We start from the raw sequence: 15110 nt of genomic DNA, 5'->3' as shown, positions 1-15110 counted from the left end.
GTTTCTTGCCTTATTAAACGGCTTGTTTTGTTATTCACATCCCATTTCGGTCTGCGCTTGAGTCCTTCCCTGCAATATACGGTCTGCCCTAGCCAGACCGTGACATTCTACACCAAAAAGAAGAGTTTGATGATAATTATAAATTTGTCTTGACGTTTCTTATGTGTGGAAACAACACAAAGAAACTTTAATAGTAAAACTCACTGCTGAGTTAGAATATGTGTTAAAGATTGAGGCCAAGGGCAAGAGGGAAAAAAAGAGGGGGGGGGGAGTCATTATTTGCAGACACATAATGAATGTATAATTCACTGATTCGTCACACTGAACTTTATTTATCTGCTCCAGAAACAGCAGAGGTTATCAGCAGAGTAAATATTTGGTTTAATGTAGAGTAGGTTTGATCTGTGTATGGAAACACGCAGTCACCTCACAGTTCAGGTTGCAAGCTGGAACAAAATGGCGACAGGAGCTTAATCATGGGAATCATGCTATATTTATACACGCATTCACACATACATTCAGCTGGTAGGAGAGGGATGTTAAATGATGCACAGACTAAACTGGCTGCTTGAGATTGTTAATTAGAGTCTGACCGATAATGGATTCTTGTGGCTGCTGCAGCAAAAAATTCCTATACTGATACACTGGACAGTATTTAATACAAATATATCCATAGGTTATATGTCAGACTTACGTTAAAGGGGAAATGTGACGGTGCCATTACTTATGATCTTGCCAGCTCTTTCTTTTAAAATCTGGCTGGCAGTTTGTAGTGAAGTTCCCCCTCCTCAGCTGTGATGTTTTTCTGGTACATGTGTGCCAACTCTTTCTACTAATAAAAATCGAATAATAAAAAAAAAACATGACAGAAAAGTTCGTGTTTTTCTACAATAGAAATTTCAGTTTTTTCACAAAAGGTAATTAATGCGCAGTTAAACGTCCTTATAGTGATGGAAAGGCGAGTTTCTTTGGTCCGGCTCACTTAAGATCAAAGTGGGTTGCATGTGGTTCACGATGTATAATGAGTTGGACATCCCTGGTCTCAATAACCTGGTGAATTTCAAAAGTGAGCATTGGATTTTGGAAGAAAGGATTTTCCCTATATTATAGCAAAAATAAAGGAATCTTTATCTTTAAAGCCTCTGATTAACAGTAATTCTTTTTGTTGTCTTGATGCATGCTCAGTCATCCAGGTAAGTAAATCTCCAAAAGTTGATTCTGTTCATCTGGACGTAGCGTTTGGTGGAGCTGATCACAGCCACAGAAACAGGAATTCGTAACAACAATATTGCAGAAGTGGAAGCAGAACAACTACGGACGAAAGTTTCGGCCTGTCTCAGCAATGCAAAGCCCCCAGCATCCAACATCACCATGGAGGAGAGGAAGGCACTCACATCACTTAGTGATGACAACAACATTATCCTTCCGGCAGACAAGGGGAGGTGCACAGTATTGCTAAACCAGAAAGACTATCATGAGAAAATTTTGTCACTACTCCGTGATGAAAATACTTATGAGCCCCTGAAACGACACCCAGGAAGTGGCTACAGGAAGAGGCCGATAGACTGTCTGAAGCAGTTCGAACAAGACAAGCCTATTGACCGGACCTCATACCGCAGGCTATACCCAGGGGAGTCTACACCAAGTCTGTATGGTTTACCAAAAATACATAAACAGGGTGCACCTTTAAGACCGAGGCTCTGCAGTCTATTTACACCTACAGGCCAGGATGAGGATGTACACATCTTGGACAGGGAGGAACGCTGGTTTGAGCGCAGAGTCAAGGAGGCCATTTACGTGAAAAGGGAAAGACCATCTCTGAATCGAGGAGGGGGCCTAAGGGTACATCTTTCGCCATCTTACAATGCTGTGATTGCAGCCATTCCCCAACTCTCTGTGAATGGGACTCAAGGCCATTGATCAGTGGACTTTGGTCAGTGGTTGTTGATCAATGGTCATGAGAATTTGCATAATTAAGATTAAGGAACTGACCTCCCGGCCCATTGTTCCTTCACTGGGCTGGTTTCAGTCATTATGGAAATGTACTGTTTATGAGATTTGGGGAAACCTGCAGTCAGCTGAGACTGAAGAAGTCACTTGGATGAGTGACGAAACATTTCTCCCACAAAACGCTACGTCCAGATGAACAGAATCAACTTTTGGAAATTCTTTTTGTTTGTTTGTTTTTTTACCGTTGAACAAGTAAAATGGAAACTTCTTTTTTTAACTTTCAGCAGTCAGTCATCATGCTGTTACTGCTGTGTGTAGTCATGCCCAGAAGTACGATTCTGAACCGTGAAAAACTCCTGGTACTCTATACTTATGGGGTGGTCAGCGTGTATGTGTGTGTTTATATGACGTTAATATGTGTTTGTGTGTTCTCTGTTTGTAACTCTGTGTACAGGATATAAGAAGCGTGTGTGTGTGTGTGTGTCTATTCACGTCTGTGCCTGTTACGTAAATATTCATCATGAAGTCATTGTATGTATAAAAGAAATGCTAGACAGGGCTTGACATCGGTAAATCAATCAAGAGTGCGCTTGCACACGTGCGCGCGCGCACAGACGCAATTTCATGCAAACACAACACCACACATTCTGATTCACTGACGCCTGCAATAATCACACGAGTCATTGCTACACCAATAAAACGGTCCGTAACTCTGCTCACCTGGACTGTGAATGGACATGCACAGACTTACACACACACACTGTCTCCCTAAAAAAGAACAAAAATAAAAATGCAAACTTGGAGTTCAGGAAAACTAAATCACAATGGAAGCCCTCATTTCCCATGATCCAACAGTTGACTGTCCCACAATCTGTTTAAATAGACAGGGCATGCTGACAGTCTCTTTGGCATCTCTTTCAGCCCAGTGCACTGTTCCACTAAACTGGACCTTGTTGTAAGGTCTCAGTGAGGATATAAAATAGCAGAAGGGACTCCTCTTTGCTGCATTTAAGCTACAAACCCATCTATTAAACCGTACCTTGAGTTAGACTGTGTAGGTGTCTGTTAATGTAATCAATCATATTACGAGAGCTTTATAGCGGTACATGGTTATTGCATTATCACAGTACTTAAGTATATCATTTTAAAGTGTGGAGAGAAAGAGAGAGAAGATAAAAGAAGAAAGAGGGGGAGGAATAAGAGGAGAGAGTTAATGAGGTGCCGGGTGAAGATCATGTCAATGTGACCAGTCATAGAAACTGAAGCAGCAGAAGAGACTCCTGGAGATATCAAGAGTTGATTGTTCTGTATTTAAATTCTAAGCAGTGAGAATAAATGAGAAACTTTGGAAACTTTATACTGTTAAACTAAAACTGAATGCAGCCTTTTCACGTTAACCTCTGCATTAAAAAGAATAACATAGCACGGCTGTGTGCAAAATGTACCACAAATCACATCTCTAGGAATTGTATTTTCAGACCGGATATTGACGTATGATACAGTAATCAATATTTTCTAGGACATTTGAGACATCACCCACGCTTTTATTAAATAACGATGTAGTCCAAAAAATATTTTAAAAATGTTGAGATATGTCTAAAAGCAGCAGGTTTCCCAGTCTGGCTTCCCACAAAGCATACTAAGACTTTACATTTCACTGGGTAAATGATTTAGACTCAGAGTTTCTATGAGGTTCTGGTCAGTGTGTTGCCAACAGTGGATGGCAGTCGGCACACCACCAAGTAGATAGGAGCACTAACCCGCACAGAAACTAAAGCCATGCAGAGTATGTTCATGTAAAAGAATTAATATAAATTTAAATGAACCTAATGGGGGGCAGCACGGTGGCAAGAAGGTCCTGAGTTCAATTCCACCATCAGGCCGGGGTCTTTCTGTGTGGAGTTTGCATGTTCTCCCCATGTTCGTGTGGGTTCTCCCCAGGTACTCCGGCTTCCTCCCACAGTCCAAAGACATGCAGTTAGTGGGGATAGGTTAATTGGAAACACTAAATTGTCCATAGGTGTGAATGTGGGAGTGAATGTAAGTGCGATTGGTTCTCTCCTGAAAAGGATAAGCGGGAAGCGGATGGATGGATGGGCAATATTTCGAACTCTTTCATCACTTTTCAAGATCAGGGACATGATTGGAGAGCACTCTGTAAAATATGCCTTAAAAGCTCAATGGGACAACAATGTATTTAGACATTTTTAACAATGTGATAAGGTGGTGCAAGCTGAGAAATATCCACGCAATCATTTTCGCCATTCATTCATGTTGTGGTCACATTTTTACAGTTTTAGAGGGAAATTAACTATTTTTCCATTATATTGTTATTTTTTGCTGTTTTGATGAAACTATAACGCAGCCACATGAGACGGCTGAAAACGTAAATGAATGAAACTGAATGAACATAGATTTTATGAGGCATTGTGCACGTTTACGTACGCCGCGTGAAAGGACAGAAACACGAAATGTAACCAAATGTAACAGCTTAAATCTTTTTCAGTTAGATGGAGAGAAAGACTTCTTCTTACTTCATCTCCAGGACCTCTTCCAGGTGCTTCCGCCTCTCGGCCCGCAGCGAAGTCAGGTGACCTTCCTTCTCAGCCAGTGAGAGTTGAGTTGATGACAGCTTGGCTTTCATCACCTCCAGTTCCTGTTTCACCTTCTCCATAGCAACCAGCAGGTCCTCCACCTGACACATACAAGTTAACACAGTGTAAATATTTTGGCTCGTTTTTTTTCCTCGCCTTTCCTTTTTTTTTTGCACATATTAGTCTTTATGTCTGCGAGCGTGTCGTCTATTACGGTGCATATGTGACCTACTGTGTGTTGATTTTCCTCCTCCTTGTTTTCCTTCCCCTGTCTCAGTTGTTTCTCTTTCTCCCGCTCTTCTCTGATACATATTCTGTGTCCCACTCTCTCACTGGGCATATATCAGTTTGTCAGTTTAATGTGAGTGAGGTCAGTGTGGATTTCTCTCAACGACGACAAAACCACTACACACACACAAGCACACACATTTTCTCTTTGGAAACCTTTTTCTTTCCTTTCCTAGTTATATACTACACACCTCTAAAGTTTTAAATTAGCATAAATTCGTCTTGCATCGCTGTTTTTCTGAATGCTTAAAGACAAACGGTGAACTTGAAGCATTGTCGCTGAGACCTTACAGCCAAATTAATGTGCAGTCCCTGCTTTATACTGAGATTGTAATTTAATAACATATTTATTTATTTTTGCAAAACACAACTCACAGCTTTACAGTCAGATACGGCACCCTGGGTAGTACTTTAAACACTGCTGAGCTCAGACAATATTACATGCCATGTGGAAGAAGTTCTTCTGACCTGAACCACAAAGACAGTGAGATCTTCTCTTCTTATTTCCCCTTAGTTTTATTTGGATTGCCATGTTATGTATACACATCCGATCTTCACATGTTTGGATATCTTTACTAAATCTATGGAGCCACGCATACACACAGACAGCCAAACAAAGTGTTGCTTTCACAAGATGAATGAACGTGTCTGTTTCGGCTGCAGATGTTTATTTGTAGATGTGTATGAATGGTTTAGGTTGCATACATGGATTCTGAACGTCAGATTAGCTTGTAAAGAAAGATGTCTCAAACATTTCTGCAAACAAGTCACCATAAAGAAATGCGTGTTATGACTGATATTTATAATGGGATTCAGCATCTTCTCCACCACCACTATGATCTTAATTTCTGGCTCATTCTCTCCTTTCGTCTCTCTCCAGAGCACTGACGGTGATGCAGAAAGGCAGAGTTCAGAAAGTTGTTCTCTGTTGTTTTCTCATTAATATTGTGATACATTTGTGTACACCGGTGTCAGGTTCAGGAGATCGAAACAAAGGTAATCAAAGTCTGTGGTTTTATTCCTGTCCTTGGGAAAGATACAGACTTAAAGGCTGTATGTGTCATCTATGTGCAGGTTTGTGATAGTGTTTCTGGTTTGTAGTATGAAGGACTTGTAGTGAAAAGCTTTGCATAAGTACATTAAGATTTAATTTGCAATTAAGAACACACTGGTGATGGAATGAGAACGGAAAAATAAGACGGGAACTGAGACAAAAAAACAGAAAAACAGAGAAAAAAGAAAAGGCATAGTGTTAGTTCAGGCAGGCCACAAAGTCAAGCTCAGCTGCAGTCCCAGCATTAGCTGATGCACCCGCAGCAGCTGAAGGCTCAGCTGACACTCTTAAAGATTCCCTCCCAATCCATTCCCTGCATTATGCCTAAATGGCTTTCCACGTATGCCAGTACAACATAATTCCCCCACATTAGAAGGAAATGACAAACTTCTTTTGACTGAAGCGGCCCTGACTGAAATATGTCTCTTTATATCCAAACCCATATAAGGCCACTGAAAAAAGAAAACTAATTCATAGTGTACCGTATGCATGCCCCAAAACATTTCTACCAATTAACAAATCAAAGTCTTATCAATACAATACTACTTTTTTCACTTTCCATCAAAGTTGCATCTGTTAACTGATCAAAATGAACAGATCCAATAAAAGCTTTTGTTAAATGGCTTCTTCTTTTTTTATTATTTACAACTTACTGTAAAAAATTAAGGAAATATAATAAAAAAAAATAAAATTAAAAGATGAACAAATGTAAAAAGCAGACAAGCAAGGTATGGGATGATTGTTTGTTACCTTTGACCACCTAAATCCGCTTGTGATGAACTCATGCATTGGAATGTGAGAGAGCTGCATACAAAATAACAGAGAAAGAGATGTGAGAAGCGGGAATGACAACAGTGAAGGAGGTGGAGACGGACATAAGGATGTAAAATGGGAGTAAAGGAATTGCTAGAGGAAAGGCGGAGAATACAAAGGGTAATGAAAAGATAGGCGCAAAGACAAATCAAGGAAGCCGAAGGAAGAAAAAGAAGGAAGCAAAGAAAAGTGATTGTTTGTGGCGAGAGATGTCAAAAGAAAGGGAGGAAAAATGCAAAAGAAGCTAATGCTAAGCTGATGAAAGAGAAGCAACCAGACAGAGGAAAAAGCACAAGAAGGAAGACACTGACAGGCAGCAACAAGAAATACAGTTCAGACTAGGGCTGTTCGATATAACGATATATATCGGATGACGATATAAAAACATCTATCGTTTCATTTTACGCTATCGTTTGTTTCGTGGTGTCGCAAAATAAACTGTTTACGGCAATATTTTTTCATCGTTTTGATGGTCACTGTAGTGGCTACATTCATTTCTTAAAGTTCTCCTTTTCTCTTATATTTAATATAACCACGCTAAGGATGGACAAGCGCCTGTTTTTATGTAGCAACAACGACGGTAACAGCATCGCGTGTCCGCTTGTTTATGTTCCACATAAACCTTTCACAATAAAGCTCAAGATCCTGTTGAGACTTTTCAAAATAAACTGAATCACGTGAAAGAGCAGATTATTTACGGATGAGAAGTAAAAAAGAGCCGCCAGGTGCTAAAAAATAAACCTTAGACTCAAACGTTAGAACAGGCTTTTCCCCGCAGCACGCCGTGTAATAAATACTCACAAAGAAAACGGCGGCCGTTACAACTTATGTCTAAAAATGTATAGTTTCATGCATCGGTTAAAACACTCGACTCCAGCTACATGACGCGCAGCTGGAAACACTTCCCGCAAGTCGAGCTGCCCGAGATTCACAGAATTTACAGAAAATGTTACATTTTTGTGATTTATATCGTTATCGGACGATAGAATTCTTATATCGGGATATGAGATTTTGGTCATATCGCACAGCCCTAGTTCAGACAAGACAGAAAGATAGTGGACAATAGAAGAGGGTTGTTTGTTGGGGGTAAGAAGGAAAAGATGGGACATGATACCAACCTGGAGTTAAGAGAGAGGAAGAGAGAGAAGCGTGCATGATCATCATTAAAAAACGATTAGTGGATGGGGGGATGGTGGGAGGGGGCGAGGAGAGACAAGGTCTGGCTGGGAATGGACAGCAACCCCTTCAGTGTTCTGAGAGTGTTTCCGTGTGTGAATAAGGGTGATTTCAGCCTTTATTTTAAGCATAGGAAAGTATGAATGAAAGAAGAAGGTGCACTGAGTTCAAGAATTGAAATTGTGTGGTTAATAAAAGACGGGAAGCAGGAGAAGAGGACGTCTGTCTTTGGTTTCGGAAGAGACGGACATGGTGTGTCATTCTGTTGACTCATTTCTCTGTCACCCACACACACACACAACACACACACAAAAACGCAGCTTCCTTCAGCGATCATAAATACAGTAGTGACTAATGTCTTGCAGAAAAAGTTAACAATATTTTTATGTGGTGTTTATGCCGGAAAAACCCTGTTCATCACACAGTCGCACACACACACACACACACACACACACACACACACACACACACACACACACACACACACACACACCTACAACTATGCAAACACGTGTTGTCTCTATAGCTGGACATAAAAGTTGTGTGTATGGCTCCCAATATGGAGTCAAGATGCGAGTATAAATGTCCCTGGTTTGGCTGCATTTGCATATGCGTGTGTACGCATGTGTGCCAACCCCATAATAAGTGATGTGTGTGTGCCTTTGAACAGGCCGGCCTCATTAAGGGAGGAAATTGTCTGCCTCTGTCATCATTTTATAATTTATTATGTGAAAGGTTAATTGCAGTGACGCAGTTGTAAAAAACAGAAACACCAAAATATTTATTTACAATTTACTTGTGGGGACAGAGGCGAGTTTCCAGTTCCAAAACCAAACTTGGGTCCATCTGGCTCCTGCTGAATGCAACGTTGTGCAGCGCCGGCGTACTGTTTAAATAGCAGTTAGCACTTCTTTCTGCCGTGTTTGTGCGTGTGCATTTAAAGAAATAAGTATGCATGTATGTGGTCCGGCGTCTTGCATATTACTTGCACTGTCTGCGAGTGCCACATCCACATGTGCATGTATGTCTGTGCTGAAAGGTTGAGTTAGTGCTGTTGGGAGAGGGCTGCCAGGAGTGTTTGGCTGCCATCTCCACTCATTCACCACACGCTGACGCTTTTTGCTCCTTCCTTCTCGACTGAAGCATTTTAACACGAGGACACTCTCCAGGACCCTGTCCTGGCCTAAATGGCCTCTGTTCTATCTAATTAAAGCTGTCACTTGTAGCATTTTGAAGTTTTTCCAGCCAAATGAACTGTGATAGCTTAGCAAAATTACAGTAAAGACATTAAGCAGCAATTTTTTTTTTCAATTTTTTTTTTTGCTCCAGGAAATAAGCAACCATTAAACTCAGGACTCTGGGACTTTCTTTGGGGCTCAATTTTAAGACAAATTTAAATAAAAGAATTATTAAATCATAAAAGAAACACATCAAGATTAAAAAGAAAGAACTCCTGTCTCCCACGTAGCAATGCTGCTGCTGTAAAAAAAGAAAAAATGTGTTTGCTTTTCTTGTTCACCATCTTCATCTCTCTCTGTAGCTCTCTGCTTAGATGAAACGTCAAACCATTGACCGAATATTAATACTTGTGGCTTTCGGTGCTTCCTCACTGTGTGAACGAAGTCCAGCCAACTAATAACAGCAGCGAGGATTGTGTTTGACCAATGAGTGATGATTAGCTTTGCAAAATCTAGCCAAGGAACTTTGCTTTGGGCTTTTCTTGTGGTTCGTGAAAAGACTGTACTGAAAAGAGTTAAATTAAAAAAAAATTCTTAGCTTTGTTTAAAACTAATGTAAGGTTCCTGAGGGCTTTAAAAAATTCCTACAGTTAAAAACAGCCATTAAATATTGCTGTTTTGGCATTTTAAAAAGCTTTCCTCACCAGTGAGACCCGCCTGTCACGCACTCAAACACATCATATAAGTTTCTTTTAAACATGCAGAGTTAATTTTTGTTTGTGCTGTAACTTCTACCGCCCTCTAGGCTAGGTCTCTCCTGAAAATAATAATAACAATAACGATAATAATAATAATAAACCCACAATCTTTTGCTAAATCTAACCATGCAGCTTTTAGTGCTTAAATCTTGATTAAAGGAATGAAAGCAAAACTAAAAAGCAAGTCCAAAATGATGAAACATCAATAAATCAGTGCAGTCAATGAAACTTTAACATATGATGATTCAACCCATCACCATTCATCCAACCAATCCCTGAATGTGGACATTTACATTCCTTAAAAGCAGGCTGGTATCTAAACTTATCACGAAAACTAAAGAAATGTTTTTGGTCGATTATTTATTTGTTGTAACAATTTTCTTGGCAGTAAGTCTTATACCATTGGAAAGCCTGTTTATTTCCCCTTAACTGGTGCCATATCTACGGGGAAAATGTATTTGTGGGTTGTGGCCATGGAAAACTTCCCAAAACTTCTCCATCAAACAAACCAAACATCTTATTCTGCTATTGACTCTTGTTTTGAGCTTCTGGTACCCCTGGTGCTGCTAATCAGGTGGCTGATTGGCACCTGATTAGCAGCAGCTGCTAGCACCCTGCTACAGCGGGTGATCCGGATGGGCCCGTGCCATAGGGCAACTTCACGCTGGTGTTCCACAAAATACAGATTTCTTTACTTTGTGTGATGAGTTTATTACCATTCAATGTTGCCATGGGCAGTGTGTCAAAGAATGGAAAAGACCTTATGGATAACACACGAAAGAGGCAAGTATGATAACATGATGGTAAAATACAAAATGAAGATTTATTAATGTTCAAACACCACAAAAGGAATCTAAACTGCTGGGAAAGCAAATAAATGTCAACTACCTGAGCCATGCTCCAGCTAATGGTTTTAGAATAAAACTCAATAAACTACATTTCCTAATTAGAATATCAGATATTCACACATGTTCGTTTCTTGCAACAAAATCCCAGAGAGTTAAATATCTAAATGCAGAATGCTATTTCTTCTTGGTTGCATCATTACATCAAAAGGCAAATTCAACCTGCCGTGCAGATCATCTTAAACATATTTTCCTGTTGCACTAAGCACCTTTGAAAACTTCCCCATCCTGACTAGAATCTGAAACATAAAAACAACACTTCTTGTTTGCACATGGATCTGAAAGAGCTAAGTCTTATTTCACCTGTAATTACTATTCCGGATAATAACCTATCGTGTGTCCCCCAGGCCGGTGTCGTCTATCTGCTTGACTTTGCCCATGATCTGTCTTTGCTCTGTTCCATCTCTCTGCCTGCTACTTGTTTGGCTCTGGTGCTCATTAACATTGACCGTGGGCAAGGATGTCAGCAAAATACCTCAAAAGTAAAACATCTGTTTGCATGCCCGTCTTTACATGTCGGTCCAGGAGTAGTCCGGTAAGTAAAAGCCAGAACAGGCAGCCAACATTTAGCAGGAGTAATAACAATGGAGTCCAGCCGTATTGCCAACAGCTACAGCCGACCGTGTTTTCTCAGGGCAGTTTTCATCCGTACAGCCCACACAGTTTTTTTCTCCCACTTGTCAAAACGCATCCAGGCACTGAGGAACATTTCCCATCTCTATGGCCTCGTTAAGTCACTGGTACCCAGGGGAACAACACATATGCACACTCCCTGTGGTCTGAGGTTGAATTCACCAAAAACCCTTCCGTTCTGAGCCTCCGTATGAGCTTTCCTTAGTGCCTCAATATAGATAAAACACATTACAAATTGGAGTGGTCAGCTCGCGCTTCATTTGAAAAAGCTGTTTGTGTGTTGCAGGCTAAAGTGGACAAAATGCAAGCTGTTCTTTAAATAGAGATGTATTTACCTCCCCTGCAAATGAAGAGTGACTGGACAAACACGCGCACACACACACACACACACACACAGAGCCACACCTGAATGAGCTCAGTTGGCAAGTGTACAGCTACTGCCATTAGCCACTTTTGGCACTGCGATGTTTATCTATGTCAAAAAGAGTTTTTATGTAGCTTTAAATATGTTTGCCCATATGTTTTTTCATCATATGTCCAAATGTGCCGCAAAGCAAAGGAATGAATGAGGAAAATCCTCAGAAGTGAGGACATCTGTGTCTGTTTGAGAAAATAACTGATAGGGGTTGAGTTTAAGGAAAGGTTTGGGTCCTTATACATGCAGTTTCATGCGTGCGTGAGCAACTGAGAGAGACCGTACTTGCTTCTCGGCCTGTGTGCGTGCCTGCTCCTCCTGGGCGAGCACCACCTCCCTCTCGGCTGTGATCTGAACGCTTTCTCTCAGCGCTTCCTCCAGCTCCTCAATGCGCTCCTCCTTCTGACGGAGAGAGTCCTACAAAGCAAACGTATGGAAGAAAAGAGTATTAGTAGATGAAAAAAGGGATCCCAAAAGTTAGAACAAATAATCTTGTCTCAGACGTGAACGTCTGAACCAAATTTGTGCAAATCCATTAAAAAGTTACAGCAACTTTTCAGTCAAAACTGCAAATGTAGCTATGATGGGAATAGAGAATAAAGTCACTAAACTTAGTGGGATTCATCATCTGGGGACCCTTAATGTTAAATGCGGAATATATATATAGAAATCTATTCTATGTGTGAGTGATGGGCATATATAAAACCAGATATATGTGCTTTAAAATTAAGATTTTCACAATTTTCACATACCTATGTTCTGCATTTGTTATTATTATTAGTTCACAATACATCGTATTTGTCTTATATTGGGAATTAGTGCAACCCTTTAGCCATCCTATGCCTAAATCAAGCTGTTTCTACTTCACTGTCCCTTAAGCTGATTTTCCTTCTGACCGGCTGTTTCTCACTAACACAAGATTTGAGAGGCAGGCAGATGAGGCATCAGTGCTCTGACTGTGCCTGGAGATGACCATATAAAAGTCTCACTTTCACACAGAGCCAAGAGTAACAATTGAATCATATTAAAAAGAAATTAAATGGAGTGTATAGAGCAATCTTTGTGGCTCACAAAGATGCCTGTGTGATTGTGTTTTTAATTTCTCCAAGCTATTTTGGAGTAGTTGGATCTAATAAGTATAAAAGCTAAGCTTCATCTTTGAACATGCAGTTGTTACGTACTAAATGATGTGCAAGAAAAGTCAAAATGCCAGGTCCCCATGGGATGAGGCTGAGGCTAAAGATGATGCAAAAACTGCTCAGAAATTGCTTGAGCGAGGTTTAAAAAAGCCTCTGAAGTGCTCATGTGGCCTAGGATAATTGGAACAAGCAGAACCCGTGGAGGTCTGACCCCACAACAAGCAAGACCCAAAGGTTGTGCTCCAAACGCCCCAGTGCCACACAGCACCAGTGATCCATTATCCAGTGGGTCAGAGCTGCATGGGCACCACACTTTTAGGCAGGTTATCGATTAATATACATCATAACTTTTCTTAACTCAGAAGTTTCTTCGCATCACAACGTACCTACAAATGTCTTTTAGTAATTTTTGTATGTGTGAGTAAATGACATGGCTAACTCATCTGGTTTTGTTTCACATCCATCATATAATTACAACGTGCTCTGAATTTTCTGTAAAAGCAGCTGCTTAGCATGCCCCTAGATTAAAACACCCTGGACACCCCCTCCCATTCACGTTTGCAGAACCAGAATAAAAGACTCAGAAACAAGAAAGTCTGATTTCCATCTCCCTCAGACGATTGTGATCACACATGAAGCTGTTTCTTATAAAATGACAACATGAACTTCCCACCAATTCCCCCAAAAATAAGATTTATTTTTCTTCTTGCCAGCCAACTGACTTTGCTGGTTAAATTAAAGCTGAATGAATAAGTACTGGGAACGGGGTGAGAGGGAGGGGACATTACAGTGGCCATGAACAAACCTCCAGAACATCTCCAACACATGTGCTGAAAATCTTAGTCGTCAGTGTTCCAACATTACTTGGTGTCTAACTATGCAGACTGAGATGGACTTTAATTCAAAACTTCTTATTTGTATTAAATGAAATTTATTGTCTGAATTACTCTCAGATTCCATTTACAGTCTGCAGTGCTGTTTGAGCTGTGCATAATGACTTAGCACTGACACACACCAGTTATGGTTGTAACCACTGTGGTCTCATATGTCTGAATGACTCACATAACCATCAGCTCATCTCCTAACCACACGCATACACATGAATGACAACTTTTGAACTCCTTTAACCAAAGATCAATCATAGCTAGAGGGTGCATACGCATATGCATTGAGCATTTTCATCTGCCTATAATCAGAGAGGCCACTGAGGTAAACAATTACTGGAAGTGGAGGAGGAGGAGGAGGAAGATGGACAGGAGAGGGGGGGGGGAGAAGTGTGGGAATGGTAGGAAGAAAGGATGAAATTATAAAGAGAGAAAAGTGAATTGAAAGAAAAATTACATTCTGCAGATATATGAAGAAAACCAAAGTTAGAGTAATCACCCCACATATGTTCATCTGACACGCCCAGCACAGTTGGGGGGTGGGGTAGCTTCCAGATCCCAGGAACCATTTTAAAAGCCCACAGCACTCATTTGGCAGCTCTCTTCTTCCTCCTCTAATCACCTCTCCACCTATTTTATCAAACTTTTTCCCCTCTTCCTACCATTTGTTATCTCCTCACCTCTTCTCTCTCCATCTTCTATCTGCTCTCCCTGTCAATTATCCTCTTCAGTTATCCCTCTCACACACTCCCGACTGAAAGCTGCATCATGTGTGTGTGTGTTTGAGAAAAAGTTTGACATTGCCTTAGGCTGCTCCTTGTCACATTATGATGATACAGTGTTGTTATAGCACAAAATATTCAAAGGACACCGAGAAGGGGAAAAACTTTTTCACCCTCTCATTTCACCCCTCCAACTTTCTACAGCTCTCTTTCTCCTCCTTCCTGCTTCCTCATCCTCCCCCTGCATACCTTTATCTGCAGCGAGCTTTCGTTCAGATTGTCCTCTCTCTTCTTGGCCTCTTCCATCATCTGGGCATTCCTGCTCTTTTCCAGCTGCTCCTTGTGCTTCAGGTTGGCCACCTTCTTTGATTGGTCCTTCATCTGTCTGTATAGACACAGAAAAATACAAAATAAACCCACAGTCACCACTCTAAAAAAAATAGGCTAAAAATAGAAATGAGATTTGTAATTTGGGCTCTGTACAATACCTCAGTTGATTTTAAATCAACCAATCAATATGCAGAAAGCACAGAACTTCAGCTTTAATTCAAGGGGTTTTATAAAAGTTCTGCATTAAATTTTTAGAAATTAGAGGCATTAT

General features: G+C 40.6%; 1 protein-coding gene across 17 annotated transcripts in view; it reads right to left on the bottom strand.

Moving 5' to 3' along the window:
- Positions 1-15110, bottom strand: part of LOC102303751 (ELKS/Rab6-interacting/CAST family member 1) — a 146071-nt gene that overhangs the window by 58539 nt on the left and 72422 nt on the right. For 9 of the 17 annotated variants that reach the window (XR_006054639.1, XM_042222969.1, XM_042222973.1 and 6 more), the window contains 4 exons: positions 14759-14894; positions 12050-12181; positions 6637-6690; positions 4485-4645 (listed from right to left, as the gene is read on the bottom strand). Coding sequence is in view for 13 of the 17 variants with exons in the window: in XM_042222969.1 (XP_042078903.1) it covers positions 4485-4645; positions 6637-6690; positions 12050-12181; positions 14759-14894 (483 nt within the window). In the remaining 4 variants the exon portion in view is untranslated. The remainder of the gene's footprint in view (positions 1-4484; positions 4646-6636; positions 6691-12049; positions 12182-14758; positions 14895-15110) is intronic. The other 8 variants (XR_001336473.2, XR_001336474.2, XR_001336475.2 and 5 more) reach the window with 1 other exon arrangement.

Source organism: Haplochromis burtoni, unplaced genomic scaffold, assembly GCF_018398535.1.
Source record: "Haplochromis burtoni strain Fernald_Lab_line unplaced genomic scaffold, NCSU_Asbu1 Contig_98, whole genome shotgun sequence".
NCBI classification, from domain to species: domain Eukaryota; kingdom Metazoa; phylum Chordata; class Actinopteri; order Cichliformes; family Cichlidae; genus Haplochromis; species Haplochromis burtoni.
This window is presented reverse-complemented; position numbering and strand designations above follow the sequence as displayed.